Source organism: Carassius carassius, chromosome 7, assembly GCF_963082965.1.
Source record: "Carassius carassius chromosome 7, fCarCar2.1, whole genome shotgun sequence".
Lineage (NCBI taxonomy): Eukaryota > Metazoa > Chordata > Actinopteri > Cypriniformes > Cyprinidae > Carassius > Carassius carassius.
Genome location: NC_081761.1, coordinates 35,886,759 through 35,903,146, shown reverse-complemented (window position 1 = coordinate 35,903,146; position 16,388 = coordinate 35,886,759). Strand labels below are relative to the sequence as shown.

Genomic DNA, 16,388 nt, shown 5'->3' with positions numbered 1-16,388 from the left:
TACAAACAGGTGTCCAGAACAGATGCCTTTTTTATGACCCTCATCAATCAAATTTTTTGAGGCAAGGGACCCTTGATCCTCTCTACCATGGCAGCACATCTCGTCCATCACCTTCCATGTTGTGATTGAGGCGCATGTATTGCTGTACTTCATCGTCGTCATCCTCGTCCTGCTCCACAATGTTTTCAAAGAGCCAGCGCTCTCTTCTTTCCTGCGTGGCCCGCAACAACAGGTGCAGACACAGAAATGCTCGCCGCTGCATGAATCATCATTTTATAATTATTAGTTGGCCAACTAGGCTATGATTAATACATTAATTTAGAGGCCTATAATAGCTACTACTACAATAAGTGGAAATAAGTGAGTGGGTCGTGCTGAAGGAAAAGCGTGCGTGTGTGCGTGATACTGTCATGTCAGTATGTCATTATAATTATAACGGGTTGAATTATCAGATTATGAAAGTTATGAGGTTATGAAATGTCTATGTTTGTTTTTCTATCGTCGACGTCAACTTCTCTTTTTTTTTTATTAATGTCTAAAAATATAAATAGAAGGATAACCCAAAAAAGGCCCGAGGCCCGGCCCGCATATGAGCTATAACGTGAAAATTGGCCCGAAGCCCGGCCCTAGGGGCATAAATAAGTCGGGGCCCGTCGGGCTCGGGCTGAAATGCAGGGCTTTACAATCAAATCCTTGTTTAGGCTATTGGCCAAACATTTAATTCAAATATTCACTTAATCCTTCATTCTTGGCCACCTTCTTTGCTATAGATGACACAGCCCCTATAATTTCTTCAACAAAAAACATGTGGACATCATAACCTTTACAAAAATAAACCATGGTTTTGTCTTAGTAAAACTACTTAATTTTCTTTTGCATGATTTCTGAATAGTTGAGACTACTAAATAAATTTGTGTTATAATAAAGTCATAGCCATAGGTAATTGTCGAGAACCACAATTGTAATTTGTAATTAATAAAATGTATTTATTTACTTAATAATAATGATTTAATGATTTTATATTTATTTGCAGCCACCGCGGCTATACTGATTCTCTTCTCTGAGATGCTTCTTCAGCTTTTGCCGTGTTACTGCGGGTTACATCAGAAACATGCCGGTGGACACTGTAGACTAGTGGTTTGCATGTGTACTGCACGTCGACATGGACAACGACACAAAAGTATAAATAAAAACTGATGCATAGCCTACTGCATAAAGGCTACAGCATAGGTCTGATGCAGAAGTATAAATCAGCCTTAAGACATAGTAACATTCATTTATTTTTAAAGGAATGTTCACAGTATTTTTCTTTGATGTTTTAGTTTGTTTTTAATCTTTTTTTTTTTACACCCAGCTGATTACTGGCAATTTGCTGGAGGACTGCTCTTTATGATGTGTCTGTCACTTCTGAAACAGAGTCATGGACCTATTTTTGTAGGCCTATGTTTTTATTTTACTTATTATTAGACTAATATAGCTAGAATTCAGAATAAAAATACATACATTTGTCTACCGTATTTTTCGGACTATAAGTCGCACTTGAGTATAAGTAGCATCAGTCCAAAAATACGTCATGATGAGGAAAAAAAACATATATTAGTCGCACTGGACTGTAAGTCGCATTTATTTAGAACCAAGAACAAAGAACCAAGAGAAAACATTACCGCCTACAGCCGCGAGAGAGCGCTCTATGTTTATTAGGGGTAGGCTACAGGAGCAATAAGCAGCATAGAGTGCCCTCTCGTGGCTGAAGACGGTAATGTTTTCTCTTGGTTCATTTCTTTCGGTTCATGTCAAATTAATTTTGATAAATAAGTCGCACCTGACTATAAGTCGCAGGACCAGCCAAACTATGAAAAAAAGTGCGACATATAGTCCGGAAAATACGGTATATATATTATCAAGGCTACAGTGGTGCCCAAAAAATATCAGAACACTAGTATTTTCAGCAGCTGAAAAATGGTTTTGAGTCAGTTATTTCTATATTTTGCTGTACTGTGTCAGTAGGCAATATCTTTTTACATTTCCAAACATTCATTTTACCATTAAATGTAATAATCCAGTGAGATTTTTGTTAGCACAATGAGTCTGACAGCTGCCAGTGCTCCACACAGAGATCTGATCTGATCATCATCAGTCTGTCTGGAACGACATAAAAAAAACTAACTGATACAGACTCAATCCAGAAGATTGTTTTTCAAGTAACTTTGCAGGTAGGTTTTTTTAAGCATCTCGGAGACATTGCCACAGTTCATCTGGATGGAGTCTGTCTCAGTTTGTCTCGTTTATTTATTTCATTCCAGACGGACTAGATGAGGATGAGACCAGGTCTCTGTGTGCAGTACAGAAATCTCACTGGATTATTACAATTAATGGACAAATTAATGTATGGAAATGTAAACTGATATTTTCTACTGACACACTAAAGCAAAAGATAGAAATAACTGACTTAAAATATTTTTTTAGTTTCTGAAAATACTAGTCTTCTAATCATTTTGGACACCACTTTTAGGAGCCCACAGGAGTCAGTAGAATATTGTGGATTAATAAAAATTTATGTGGAAAATACAGGTGCATCACAATAAATTAGAATGTCATGGAAATGTTCATTTATTTCAGTAATTCAACTCAAATTGTGAAATTGTATTAAATTAATTCAGTGCACACACTGAAGTATAATATGGCTATTTGTATAATATGTATAATATAATATAGTATAGTATAATATGGCTCTATGGCTCTTTTAATTGTGATGATTTTGGATCACATTTAACAAAAACCCACTGTGGCGAGGGGGGCGTGGTTCAGCGAAGTCTGCAGATGGAGAGAAGTTTGGGAGATGAGCGGTGAGTAAATGGGTTAAGTGCAAAATGATGAACACCTGTGTTTGATTGCAGTAATTGGCCTGGAGAGACCGCTTAAAAGGGGGAGGCTGGAGATTAGGCTGGCAGAGAGAGACAGGACAGGGACTCGGATACTGCTCTGCCTGGAGAAAGTCTATGTTAAGCTGAAAGATTGTAGTCATCATTTTGGAGAATGCGCTGGATGCGCTAGTTTTTGTTTTTGTATATACAATAAATTAACCGAGTCTCTACCGCCAACCATGGTCACTTCATTCTTCCTTCAAAGCACTTTGTTACACTGGTGCTGAAAGTGAAGTGACATTCAGCCAAGTATGGTGACCCATACTCAGAATTTGTGCTCTGCATTTAACCCATCCGAAATGCACACACACAGAGCAGTGAACACACACACACTGTGAGCACACACCCGGAGCAGTGGGCAGCCATTTATGCTGCGGCGCCCGGGGAGCAGTTGGGGGTTCGATGCCTTGCTCAAGGGCACCTAAGTCGTGGTATTGAAGGTGGAGAGAGAACTGTACAAGCATTCCCACAATTCCTGCCGGCCCGGGACTCGAACTCACAACCTTTCGATTGGGAGTCCGACTCTCTAACCATTAGGCCACGACTTCCCACAGCTGAAAAACCGGGAAAGAAGTGACAGCACCGCCGCCACCGTGTCGACTCCATCAAATTCGCCATATGCAGAGGTCATCGCACACAGGACTTCAACAGGAGCAATGTCAAGCACTGCTGGACATGGGCGAAGACCAGGAACGTCGGTTTCAAGCCCTCGTCCGGATGCAGCAGGAGGACCGCGAGCTGTTCCGGAGCTGGATCAACCGGGATGTTCGGGCTAGAGGAAATCCACCTGCCCCAGCCCTGGCAGCTCACATGCCATTGACCAAGTTAGGCCCGCAGGATGATCCAGAGGCATTTATCGATCTGTTTGAGAGGACTGTGGGGGCATGTGGGTGGCTCTGCACGAACTGGCCAGTGCGACTGATTCCATTGCTGTCAGGGGAGGCACAAATGGCCTCACAGCAGTTGCCAGTTCCGAACCTCCTACAATGACCTCAAGTGATCCTTCAGCGGGTCGGCCTGAACCCCAAACAACATTGGCAGTGGTTCAAATCACTGGAGCTGGGGGAAAACGGCCAGCCCCTTGTGATGGCTCAGCAGCTACGGGATGTGTACTGCAAATGCCTGTTGGGCGGGGAAAACTTTGTCGACCAAATCATTGATCATGTGGTGCTGGAACAGTTCATCGCCCCAGTTACCGGCAACCACCGTGCAGTGGGTCAAGTGCCACCGGCGGAGGACCAGATGGTGGCATGCCGTGGGGTTAGCGAACCCCTGCCTTCTCTCTCTCTTTCCACTCCCAACACCTATAAACCTGTCCCTTTCCCAAGGTCCCGGGTGAATTACCCCCCACCCCCCGTTCAGGAGTGGCTTAACAAAAGGAATATGACAACTGTAGCCAAATTCATTGACAAGTCTGTATGCCTTGACCCCAGCCTCAGGCCATTCCTTGTGAAGTTCACTCAAATTCTTGAATAGATTTTTCTAGTCAATTCTCATAAGGCTGCAACACTTTTGGTTGGTTGTGCATCTTTGTCTTCCACACTTTTCCCTTCCACTCAACTTTCTGTTAATATGCTTGGATACAGCACTATGTGAACAGCCAGCTTCTTTGGCAATGAATGTTTGTGGCTTACCCTCCTTGTAAAGGGTGTCAATTATTGTCTTCTGGACAACTGTCAGATCAGCAATCTTGCCCATGATTGTGTAGCCTAGTGAACCAAACTGAGAGACCATTTTGAAGGCTCAGGAAACCTTTGCAGGTGTTTTGAGTTGATTAGCTGATTGGCATGTCACCATATTCTAATTTGTTGAATTGGTGGGTTTTTGTTAAATGTGAGCCAAAATCATCACAATTAAAAGAACCAAAGACTTATACTACTTTAGTATGTGTGCATTGAATTTATTTAATACACAAGTTTCACAATTTGAGTTGAATTACTGAAATAAATGAACTTTTCCACGACATTCAAATTTAATTAGATGCAACTGTAAAAGATACAAAGCTTGATAGAGTGCAGCACAGATTGTCTCTTTCTCGCAAAGGTAAAATTGACCTCATCATGAGATTAACACTAACAGATCAAATAGAAATGCACTTTTTAGTTATTCAGTTCCTCCTAGGGGTTCTGAAGAGCTTTTTATGAAGACTTTTTACAATGACTTTTTATTTATATTTTCATTGAAAATATAAATTTACATCTGAATAATAAAACTCTTTAAGAATCAATCTTCTTGACAATATTGTAGATGTATTGGTTTTGTATTTCTTCAGTTTTAAAGGGGTCATATGATGCAATTTCAATTTTTGTTTTGTGGAGTCCAGCATTCCCAACAGATACTCCTTCGTAGAGTCCGCTGGCCACGCCATTCTCAAACCGCCCACCTCTGCTCAATCAAGGCCATGATGTGTTACACTGTTTCACTGAAAAAGTGAAACTACTTTGTTTGGCCTTTCAAAAGAGGACATGACTAGAATTCATGTTTATTTCACATTTATAATGGGTATAAAGTTAATGTCTTGTCGCTCAGGCTGCCATCAAGGGGCATAACATTTCAGTCACATGCTTGTGGTATTCGGCCAACCACAACACACTGGATAGCTGGCAAATCAGTGCACATCTCGCTTTTCAGACCTATGAGCCTTGTAAAAATTGACGTGTTTCAGAAGGCGGAGCATAGAGGAGAAACAATAACTTACATGTGAACATGTACATGTGAACATGTATGTGAATTTTTTTTTTTTACCTTAAAGTGAATAAACATATCATTACACCAAGTACACAAAATAATGTTCTTTTTAGCAGCATCATATGACCTCTTTAAAGGACTAGTTCAATTCCAGAATAATATATTCCTGAAAATGTACTCACACCTATTTCATCCGGAATGTTCATGTCTTTCTTTTTTCTGTCAAAAAAAAAAAAAAAGTTTTTTCCAGGATTTTCTACATATAGTGGACTTTAGTGGGATCCAATGGGTTAAAAGTCCAAATTTGATTTTCAATACTACTTCAAAGGGCTTTACATGATCCCAGCCGAGGAATACAAGTACTCCTCGCTGCAGACTGTAGCGCGGTGACGTCACGTATGTACGTCACGTATGTACGTGACGTGTGTTTACCGCGCATGCGCAGTAACGTATATGTATTTACCGTAAATACGATTGTGCGCCGTACGCGCAGTACTGACTGTCATTAAAGTGCATATCCAGGTTCATTCACTTCCGGATGTTCGTAAGGTATGGTGGATATGAGATATTACATTTGTTTTCTTAAAAAATTGCGTTTAAATTGCTTTTAATTGTAAGAATGCTTTGGTCATAATCATAGAGAGTGTCATTCCACATGTGTGCGATTTCAAACACTTATGACATGTTTTATGATATAGTATTCGAATGCTGGTTTTTCAAAGTCTTATTTCGCCTAAAATGAACCATTAAAGATGTCTTAAAATAGAGCAGAAAGACTTTATTAATGTTAGTAATGCCATTCCCTTATGAAACAAAAATATATTGCAGTATATTGGAAAATATCATGTAATATATTAGGCATATATTCTTATATATGGGATTTAATATTTATTTTTTTCCAATATATTGCAATGTATTGAAAGCGGCAATCATTTGTATATTTTGCAATATATTATATGATATATGTATCATCAATATATTATTCAATGTATTCAAATATATAATATATTAGAAAATAAAAAGGGAAAATAATATATTACAATATATCACAATATATTTTAAGAAATATATTGGTAAATATATTTTCCTTTCGTAAGGGTTGATGGTTGCATGCATTGCAAAAAAATATATCATATATGTAATCTTTTTCATTTACATTATCAAAGATTAATAGATACTGTAACACATGTATTGTTCTTTGTTAGTTCATGTTAGTACATTAACTAGTGATTACCAATGACACCTTATTGTAAAGTGTTACCTCTTAAATTGACCTTCATATGTCTTAATATGACTTTTTGGGGACATTGTCAGTGAGAAGAAATTCAGAGAAGAGACCCCACTTCATGTGGTTAGAGTACTGTAATTATCTGTTTTTCTTTCTCTGGCAGACTGTATAGCCCTCAACTGTAATATTTTCAAATTGAAAAAAAACTTCAAACTTTCAGGCCATGCTTTCTCAAGCCAAGCCAACCTAAATTTTGACTTGAGAAAATTTATTAATTTAGTTGATGTTAATGCTGGTTATAAATTAAATCTCTTAGGTAGTTTACAGACAAAGCAAAAGCTTTTTCTAACATCATGCTATAATATATTTAAAAATACATTTAAAATATTGTCCTTGTATGGCTCTTCTGCCTTTCTTCAAAATGATTTAATATTGCTTTAGTATTGTTTGTTCTTTTATGTAAATTAGGTGTCGTGAACTGGAGTGCATTGAACAACCAGAGTGTCCAGGCGTCATGTTCTCTGACCCAGTGCCTCCGGTGCAGTGAGATATTTAAAGACTGTCCACCTGGCTGTGTGAGGAGTCGCAGGAGGAGAGTCCTGTGTGGGTTTTATCCATTCAAAGAATTTGAAGGCTACTGCTTGACTTATTGTTTTATCAGTGATGGAGGTGAATTTCAGATTTTTTTTTTCTTGTGTCATGTCTATAGTCTTAATCTATATTTGTATATACAATTATATTTTCTGTTTTGTTCTTTGAAATAAATAAAAAAAGATCACTGTCATCAGTTTGTTTTTTTTGGAGGCACTTTGCATAATGGGATGCAGACACTGAAAATATACTGTATTTAGTCAACTGAACTTAAAACTACTTTATTGGCTTAAATGTTTCACATGCAGAATTGCCAAAGCAAAATAAATATGTCCAAATTTATAGTTAAAAAATAGATAAACAAGAACCAAAGCAAAAGAAAGATTAAAATAAGAAAGGCAGTGGCTATTTACACTTAGTGCAAATGGCTATAGATTCTATTTATACTATGTTAAAATAGCAGGATTTTCTGCTATTTATATTACTTATTGCAAATAGTGGCAATTATTTGCACCTCAGTATTGTAGTGCATTATAAAAGATTATGCAATAATGAGTGTAAATTATAGTTTTAATTCAAATTATTAAATGGATGCCAGCATATTAGGACAATTAAGCCCTCCTTCAAAACTGTTTGATTATTTCCTTTCTTTTTTATTTAAAATAAATGCTTGTCTGATGTGATTTGAAATTTGAAAAGGTAGGGGAAAAAAAGGCAGATTCGGACCCGATCGATTGCATCAAATTGTGAACAACACACGTTTTACCATCTGCACTATTAGAGGTGACGACTGTACTTTATCTGTTGTAATTTTGACTAGCTCAATAAGAAATATAACGTGCCATTGAAGTGTAATATTACAATATACACAGTGAAGTAAAGTGCAACAGAATGTTAATATATTGTAAGATACTACACAGATATTACAGAATAAACTTTAATTCCGTATAATTTTACCTCAGATGAAACATGGTTAAACATGGTTGTTTTTCCCGTCTTTTTACACCTTAATGTTCTTTAATACTTTAACATTTTACTAGAGTTTTCTTTTAAGTATGCGCATCGTTTTAATGCACGCACGACCCGAAAACAACTAACGTCATCACGCAATGCAAATTACAAGCGCATGCGCGGTAAACATATACGTGACGTACATACGTGACGTTTGTACGTGACGTCACCGCGCTACAGTCTGCAGCGAAGGGTGTCTCGAGAAATAAGGGTCGCTGGAAACTTATAAAGCCTTTTGAAGCTGCATTGAAACTTCAACCTATTGGGTGCCACTGAAGTCCACTACATGAGAAAAATCCTGAAATGTTCTCCACAAAAAACTTTATTTATTTTTGACCGAGTAAAGAAAGACATGAAAATCTTGGATTACATGGGGTGAGTACCTCATCAGGAAATTTTAATTCTGGAAGTGAACTTGCCCTTTAAATTTTGAATAATTTAATTCAACATGTTGATAAAACTGTTCTATGTTGTTCATCAGAACAGTATTTTAAATGTAATTGTGCTGTGTTTTTATATTTAAAAAAAAACACGGAATTGTAATCTTACATGCCATTTGTACAGATGTATATTTTGTCTTCCAAAAAAATTGTTAATTTTCCATCTTGAGAATGCTTTGAAACTCTATTGAAGGTTTTTGATTGTAATGATTTATAAAATAAAAATGTTTCTTTGTCTAACATTTAGTGCCTTCATTGTAATAATCTAGGAAAAATATGTAACATAAGGGTATTATACTGTAAAGTTCCGTAAAATATGTTATATGTCTGGCAGCTACGGCTCATTTACCATTTTTTTACGTTTTTTTTTTTTGCGTATTTTTATATATATATATATATATATACAGTCGTGGCCAAAAGTTTTGAGAATTACATAAATATTAGTTTTCAAAAGGTTTGCTGCTAAACTGCTTTTAGATCTTTGTTTCAGTTGTTTCTGTGATGTACTGAAATATAATTACAAGCACTTCATATGTTTCAAAGGCTTTTATCGACAATTACATGACATTTATGCAAAGAGTCAGTATTTGCAGTGTTGGCCCTTCTTTTTCAGGACCTCTGCAATTCGACTGGGCATGCTCTCAATCAACTTCTGGGCCAAATCATGACTGATAGCAACCCAATCTTTCATAATCACTTCTTGGAGTTTGTCAGAATTAGTGGGTTTTTGTTTGTCCACCCGCCTCTTGAGGATTGACCACAAGTTCTCAATGGGATTAAGATCTGGGGAGTTTCCAGGCCATGGACCCAAAATTTCAACATTCTGGTCCCCGAGCCACTTAGTTATCACTTTTGCCTTATGGCACGGTGCTCCATCGTGCTGGAAAATGCATTGTTCTTCACCAAACTGTTGTTGGATTGTTGGAAGAAGTTGCTGTTGGAGGGTGTTTTGGTACCATTTTTTATTCACGGCTGTGTTTTTGGGCAGAATTGTGAGTGAGCTCACTCCCCTGGATGAGAAGCAACCCCACACATGAATGGTGTCAGGATGCTTTACTGTTGGCATGACACAGGACTGATGGTAGCGCTCACCTTTTCTTCTCCGGACAAGCCTTTTTCCAGATGCCCCAAACAATCGGAAAAGGGCTTCAACGGAGAATATGACTTTGCCCCAGTCCTCAGCAGTCCATTCACTATACTTTCTGCAGAAGATCCATCTGTCCCTGATGTTTTTTTTGGAGAGAAGTGGCTTCTTTGCTGCCCTTCTTGACACCAGGCCATCTTCCAAAAGTCTTGTCCTGACTGTGCGTGCAGATGCGCTCACACCTGCCTGCTGCCATTCCTGAGCAAGCTCTGCACTGGTGGCACTCCGATCCCGCAGCTGAATCCTCTTTAGGAGACCATCCTGGCGCTTGCTGGACTTTCTTGGACGCCCTGAAGCCTTCTTTACAAGAATTGAACCTCTTTCCTTGAAGTTCTTGATGATCCTATAAATTGTCGATTTTGGTGCAATCTTAGTAGCCACAATATCCTTGCCTGTGAAGCCATTTTTATGCAACGCAATGATGGCTGCTTGCGTTTCTTTGCAGGTCACCATGTTTAACAATGGAAGAACAATGATTTCAAGCATCACCCTCCTTTTAACATGTCAAGTCTGCCATTCTAACCCAATCAGCCTGACATAATGATCTCCAGCCTTGTGCTCGTCAACATTCTCACCTGAGTTAACAAGACGATTACTGAAATGATCTCAGCAGGTCCTTTAATGACAGCAATGAAATGCAGTGGAAAGGTTTTTTGGGATTAAGTTAATTTTCATGGCAAAGAAGGACTATGCAACTCATCTGATCACTCTTCATAACATTCTGGAGTATATGCAAATTGCTATTATAAAAACTTAAGCAGCAACTTTTCCTATTTCCAATATTTATGTAATTCTCAAAACTTTTGGCCACGACTGTATATATATATATACAGTTTGTAAAAAAATATAATAGGAGCTTGTGTAAATATAATTACCTGCACAGTATGCTGAATTGCAGACAGTTGGACTAACCAGCTCATAGACATAATAATTGCCAGGACAGGCTTTGACTTTAATGGGAAAAGACCCGTAATAACAGCAGTAATTGTTATAGTGACCGCAGACATCTCGATTGATGACTCCATCTTGAACTCTTGGGTGTCCACCACGAATCCACAGGGGGATATTGGTGCCACAGCCGTACTCAGCAACACATGTGTCTGGGATCTGAGCGCTCAGACCGTTAATAAAGAGACGATACCAGCCGCTCCAGGTGACTGACTGGTCACACATGTAGTAGTAGTTGTTGTTGTAGTTGTAGTAGTAGTAGTAGTTGTAGTTGTTGTTGTAGTAAAAGTAGTAGTAGTTGTAGTAGTAGTAGTAGTAATAGTAGTAGCTGTAGTAGTAGTAGTAGTAGTAGTAGTTGTTGTAGTAGTAGTTGTAGTAGTTGTAGTAGTAATAGTAATAGGGGGATATTGGTGCCACATCTGTACTGATCAACACATGTGTCTGCGATCTGAGTGCTCAGACTGTTAATAAAGAGACGATACCAGCCGTTCCAGGTGACTGAGGTGTCACACATGTAGTTTGATAACTGATTGCTGGTGGCTCTCCATGGATCATCCAGCACAGTGTAGTTGAAGCAGGGATCAACAGAGAGATCATCTGTAATTGAATGAAATATGTAAGAAAAATATGTTGCTTAAAACATGCAATAATATATTTCCTTAAAATAAATTTGGTAACACTTTAGATTACAGCCCGCAATTTACAGCGCAAGTAAACAGAATTTACAGCGTAACTTTTTTTTGCAATTATATTGTACCTATTCAGTACCTCTGTGTTAGTATAAGGGAATAAAATGTGTAATTTGGGGAATAAAGGTTTTCCACAACCTGGAAAATTACAAATTATTTATACTGTAAGTATTTTTAAACTACAGTATTATTCTAAAATTAACTGGTATAGATAATCTACTATGCTAAATGGCAATCTTATATTAGCAAGCAGTTAAGGGAACTGGAAACAACTGGAATTGTGCTTGAGACGAGTCTGTCATGTTTGTGGCTCTCATGACAGGAATGTTTGCAAAATAGAAGAAAACTAATCTAAGTGAAGATTTTTGAAACTGACTGGAATGTGTTCTTTTAAAACTGAAGGGTTTTGTCTGAGTATTTTCTCACAACACTGAGCGGTAAAGCCTGGAACTAAACAAGTCGAAAAGGTGCTTGAGAGGACTGTGGATCAAAACGGTAAAATCAAAGACGGTAAAAACATGTTGTTTGCTCTAATACATGGTTTAATCTTGACTTTCAGTGTCTATTTAAATTTATAAACTGTATAAGTACTATAAAGTAAGGAGTCACCCCCCCCCCCCCTCCCCCTGAATTTTACATGTAGGCCTATGGTATTTCTGTTTGTGTATATTTTTATCAATTTGTGGTGCAATAATTTTTCACAGTTTATTATCTGTAGCCTGTGATGTTACTGTTATTGTGTGATTTTAATGCAAAAACCCATTTGTGGTTCATTTGAACTAGCAGTATAGTAAATATCAGACGATATTAAAAAAAAACAAAAAAACAGCCCAACATGTTTATTATTATGTTCCCTGGTATTTATGACCTACTGTACTAAACAACAATTGTTTTGGAGCAGTTTGTTGTAGCCACTTACCCTGTAACTACATGAAACAATTAAGAAGGTAACAAGCATCACTTTAATTTAAAGCCCACAAATGTAGACTACATTGTGAATTATAAATCATAGCAGAAACTCATTAACTCATTTCACTAGATTTCCGGTTTTGTTGTTCTCCATCATGTATACTTTAATAATGGAATATGTACCCCATGGTTAAAAATTACCTAGGCCTATAATATAATATAATACCAATGTATTTTAATAAGTGTATCTTCTTGCTAAATCACTAGCCAAACATAAGATTGTTGTTTATTACACAGACCTGAGTCTCATGGTATCAAACTCAACTCTAAAATAACAAGCTACAGTCAGTGTTGGGGAAATTGACTTTTAAAAGTAATGTTACAATATTGTGTACCTCGCTAAAGAAAATCTGTGCTACTTACTTTAGCTGCTTTTCAATGTATATTAAAGTAATGCCTTGCTTTTCTTGTTACATCAAAAATAATAATCTGATTACAGTGCATAATAAACATAACTTTTAATTCAGTTTTAGATGACAGTAGACGACACATTTAACATTTTGGTCTCCCTGTTTATCTCAACATGCACAGATCACTGGTGAGCTCGAATGCCTGATTCACAGTATCTGCAAAAGCTTTATCTGTGCTCATTTGTTACGCCTCTCGTTAGTCCAAAAAACGCCTTTTTTTTTTTTAATCAAATTCAGAAAATGACTAATTTCAAATTTTGTCACAATATGATGCAATAGTGGAACAAAAAACCGTCTCTGCAGAATCAGAGCAACGCCTATTTCTACATCATGTATTTGGCTCCGTCAAAGTCCTTTTAGGCAAGTCGTGCCACTCAGCCGCCATTTTGGCAACTCCTCCGGACAGCTATTTTGGACTAACAAGACCAGGCTTCTATCTAAATGAATGGGCAGAGAGTCAGAACTGCAATTTCACTGGTCACCAGGACATAAAAACTGCATGTATAGAAACAGCAGTAAAATAAGATAAAAATTGCTGAAAAAGTTTGATGACTTTGCCCCAAAATAAGGTTTAAAACGCCTTTTTCCAAACAGGTTATACTTTTACTATGCATGTGCAAGGTTCACGACACCAACTTCATTTACATCTCTATTCAGAATGCCAATTTTGTGCCAAGCACTTTAACAAATGCTCAATGTCATTTGTTTTATCAGTGTACAGTACAATATTTTTAATTATTATTTTCTTGTGTCTTGTTCTTCTTGTGTCTCACTTTTTCTTTGCCAAATCGTCTCTGCTGTGCAAAACCTCAACTGTGCGCATGCGTCAGTGGAACCAGACGATAGGCTTAAATGTTTCCCGGATTGACTGTTAAAAGCAAATGATTGGTTTTACAGCGGGAGGGGCTGGACATGTGCATACAACTGCCATCTTTGCTGTTACGGGTTTTTTCCTTATATAGTTATATTGAGGATTGAGGAAGTGGCATGTCTCTTATATAAATTGCCTCTTGCTCCGCCCACTCGGGCATTAGTGGGATGGGAAGGAGAGAGGAGCAATACAGGATCACTGGACAAAAAAAATAACTTCACCTTCCAGAGGATCCTAATGCTAGGGAAGTGGTTACTTATTTTCAACTATCCTGTAAAATATGATCCATTGTTTTACAAAAAATACAAAACAGAATTTTATTGTAAGAAAATTTACCTTTATAGTATTAAGTTTTTTCTGTGATCAGTATTATCTGATGTGTGGTGATTTTACCAGTTGAGATGGTCGCTGGTGTGTCAGTTGTTGAGCTGGTGTTAATGCTGCCGACATCTGAAAGTTTGGATGATAGTGATTAATTAACTGTAACACAAATATCATGAATGCATAATAAGAGCTTGTGTAAATATAATCACCTGAATGAATATATTGTGAGAAATTAACATGTATCTTAACGTGTTGTTATAATAAAATCTATCCAGAGGTGCAGTTAAAGACATGTATAAAACTATTTTATTAACAAAATATTACACCATAAATGGGAAGTGAAACTGCTAATATTGAGTCACATAGTGCAAATGAACATTAATAGTAGGCGTTCCCAAATATCCTTCCCTAGATTTTTCTTAGTGGAGTTAAATTGCAATATTTCATAAAAAAATAAAATAAAATCATAAATACAGTAATTCTTTATTAAATCTACTATTGGTAAAAAAAATTAATTTCAACTTTGTATTTAATCTTATTTTTATTTAATGCATACAATGTCTTAATTTACAAATTTCACACTCTGTAAACTGCGGAAAATTATGTTAAAAAAATGACCAATTTGAAAAGGTGAAATTGGCTCTAAGCTTCATCCTTAAATATAAATATAATACATATATATATATATATATATATATATATATATATATATACATACATACAGATATGGAGACACTAACACATGTGTATAAGATTCATCTAAATATAACTACCTGCACAGTATGCTGAATAGCAGACAGTTGGACTAACCAACTCATAGACATAATAACTGCCAGGACAGGCTTTGACTTTAATAGGAAAAGACCCATAATAACAGCAGTAATTGTTATAGTGACCGCAGACATCTCGAGTAACGACTCCATCCTGAACTCTTGGGTGTCCACCACGAATCCACAGTGGGATATTGGTGCCACAGCCGTACTCAGCAACACATGTGTCTGGGATCTGAGCGCTCAGACCGTTAATAAAGAGACGATACCAGCCGCTCCAGGTGACTGACTGGTCACACATGTAGTAGTAGTTGTTGTTGTAGTTGTAGTAGTAGTAGTAGTTGTAGTTGTTGTTGTAGTAAAAGTAGTAGTAGTTGTAGTAGTAGTAGTAGTAATAGTAGTAGCTGTAGTAGTAGTAGTAGTAGTAGTAGTTGTTGTAGTAGTAGTTGTAGTAGTTGTAGTAGTAATAGTATGGTGATAACTGATTGCTGGTGGCTCTCCATGGATTGTCCAGCTCAGTGTAGTTGATGCAGGGATCAACAGATAGACTATCTGTAACAGAAAATATATAAATATATATTACTTATTTTTTAAATAACTATTGACTGTGTTACAAGAATACCACATTACACAGACCTAAAGAATCTGAATGTATCAATCAATTCTAAAATGACAAACTAGAACTTACAGTCAGCATACTGTAACCTCAATAATGGTGACCATACAAAAAAAAAATGCATGTCTTCCGCCCGCGTGCACAGTGGAGCTGAGATGCTTAGCGCCTCTTCTGGGGCCTCTTACACCAGAGGTCAGTCTCAAGAGACTGATTCCCTTAGTAGATTATTTAGCAGTGTGGAAACTATTGCCAAATGTATTTCAATGGGTCCTGCGCACAGTAGAAAAAGGCTACCGTATTCAGTTCGGTTCTCCACTGCCGAGCTTCAACAAGGTTACTCCGACATTAGTCGGCCCCGAGCAGGCTCTGGTTATGGAACAAGAAGTGAAAATCCTATTAGGGAAGGAGGCCATCGAGGTGGTCCCTCCTCAAGACAGGGAGTCCGGGTTCTACAGCCGATATTTCATAGTTCCAAAGAAGGATGGGGGTTTGCGTCCGATCATAGATCTGTGGGTCTTAAATCGCTAAGTTATGAAACTGAAGTTTAAAATGCTCACGATCACGCATGTTGTAGATCCGAGGACTGGTTTGTCACAATAGATGTAAAAGATGCATACTTCCACATATCCAACCTTCCACAACACAGGAAGTTTCTGAGGTTCGCTTTCGGGGGCGAAGCTTACAAATATCGAGTACTTCCCTTCGGCCTTGCACTCTCACCCCGCACGTTCACGAAATATGTAGATGCGGCTCTGGTTCCTCTGT

The 16,388-nt window shown here is 37.5% G+C and overlaps 1 protein-coding gene across 1 annotated transcript; it reads right to left on the bottom strand.

Moving 5' to 3' along the window:
* Window positions 1-9,884: 9,884 nt before the first annotated feature.
* Window positions 9,885-15,347, bottom strand: LOC132144264 (uromodulin-like). The gene is made up of 4 exons (XM_059555043.1): window positions 15,011-15,347; window positions 14,307-14,363; window positions 11,410-11,571; window positions 9,885-9,892 (listed from the first exon to the last, which is right to left on the bottom strand). Exons 1-4 carry the CDS (start codon window positions 15,306-15,308, stop codon window positions 9,885-9,887), a joined length of 525 nt encoding a protein of 174 aa, XP_059411026.1. The 5' UTR covers window positions 15,309-15,347.
* Between the last annotated feature and the right edge of the window lie 1,041 nt (window positions 15,348-16,388).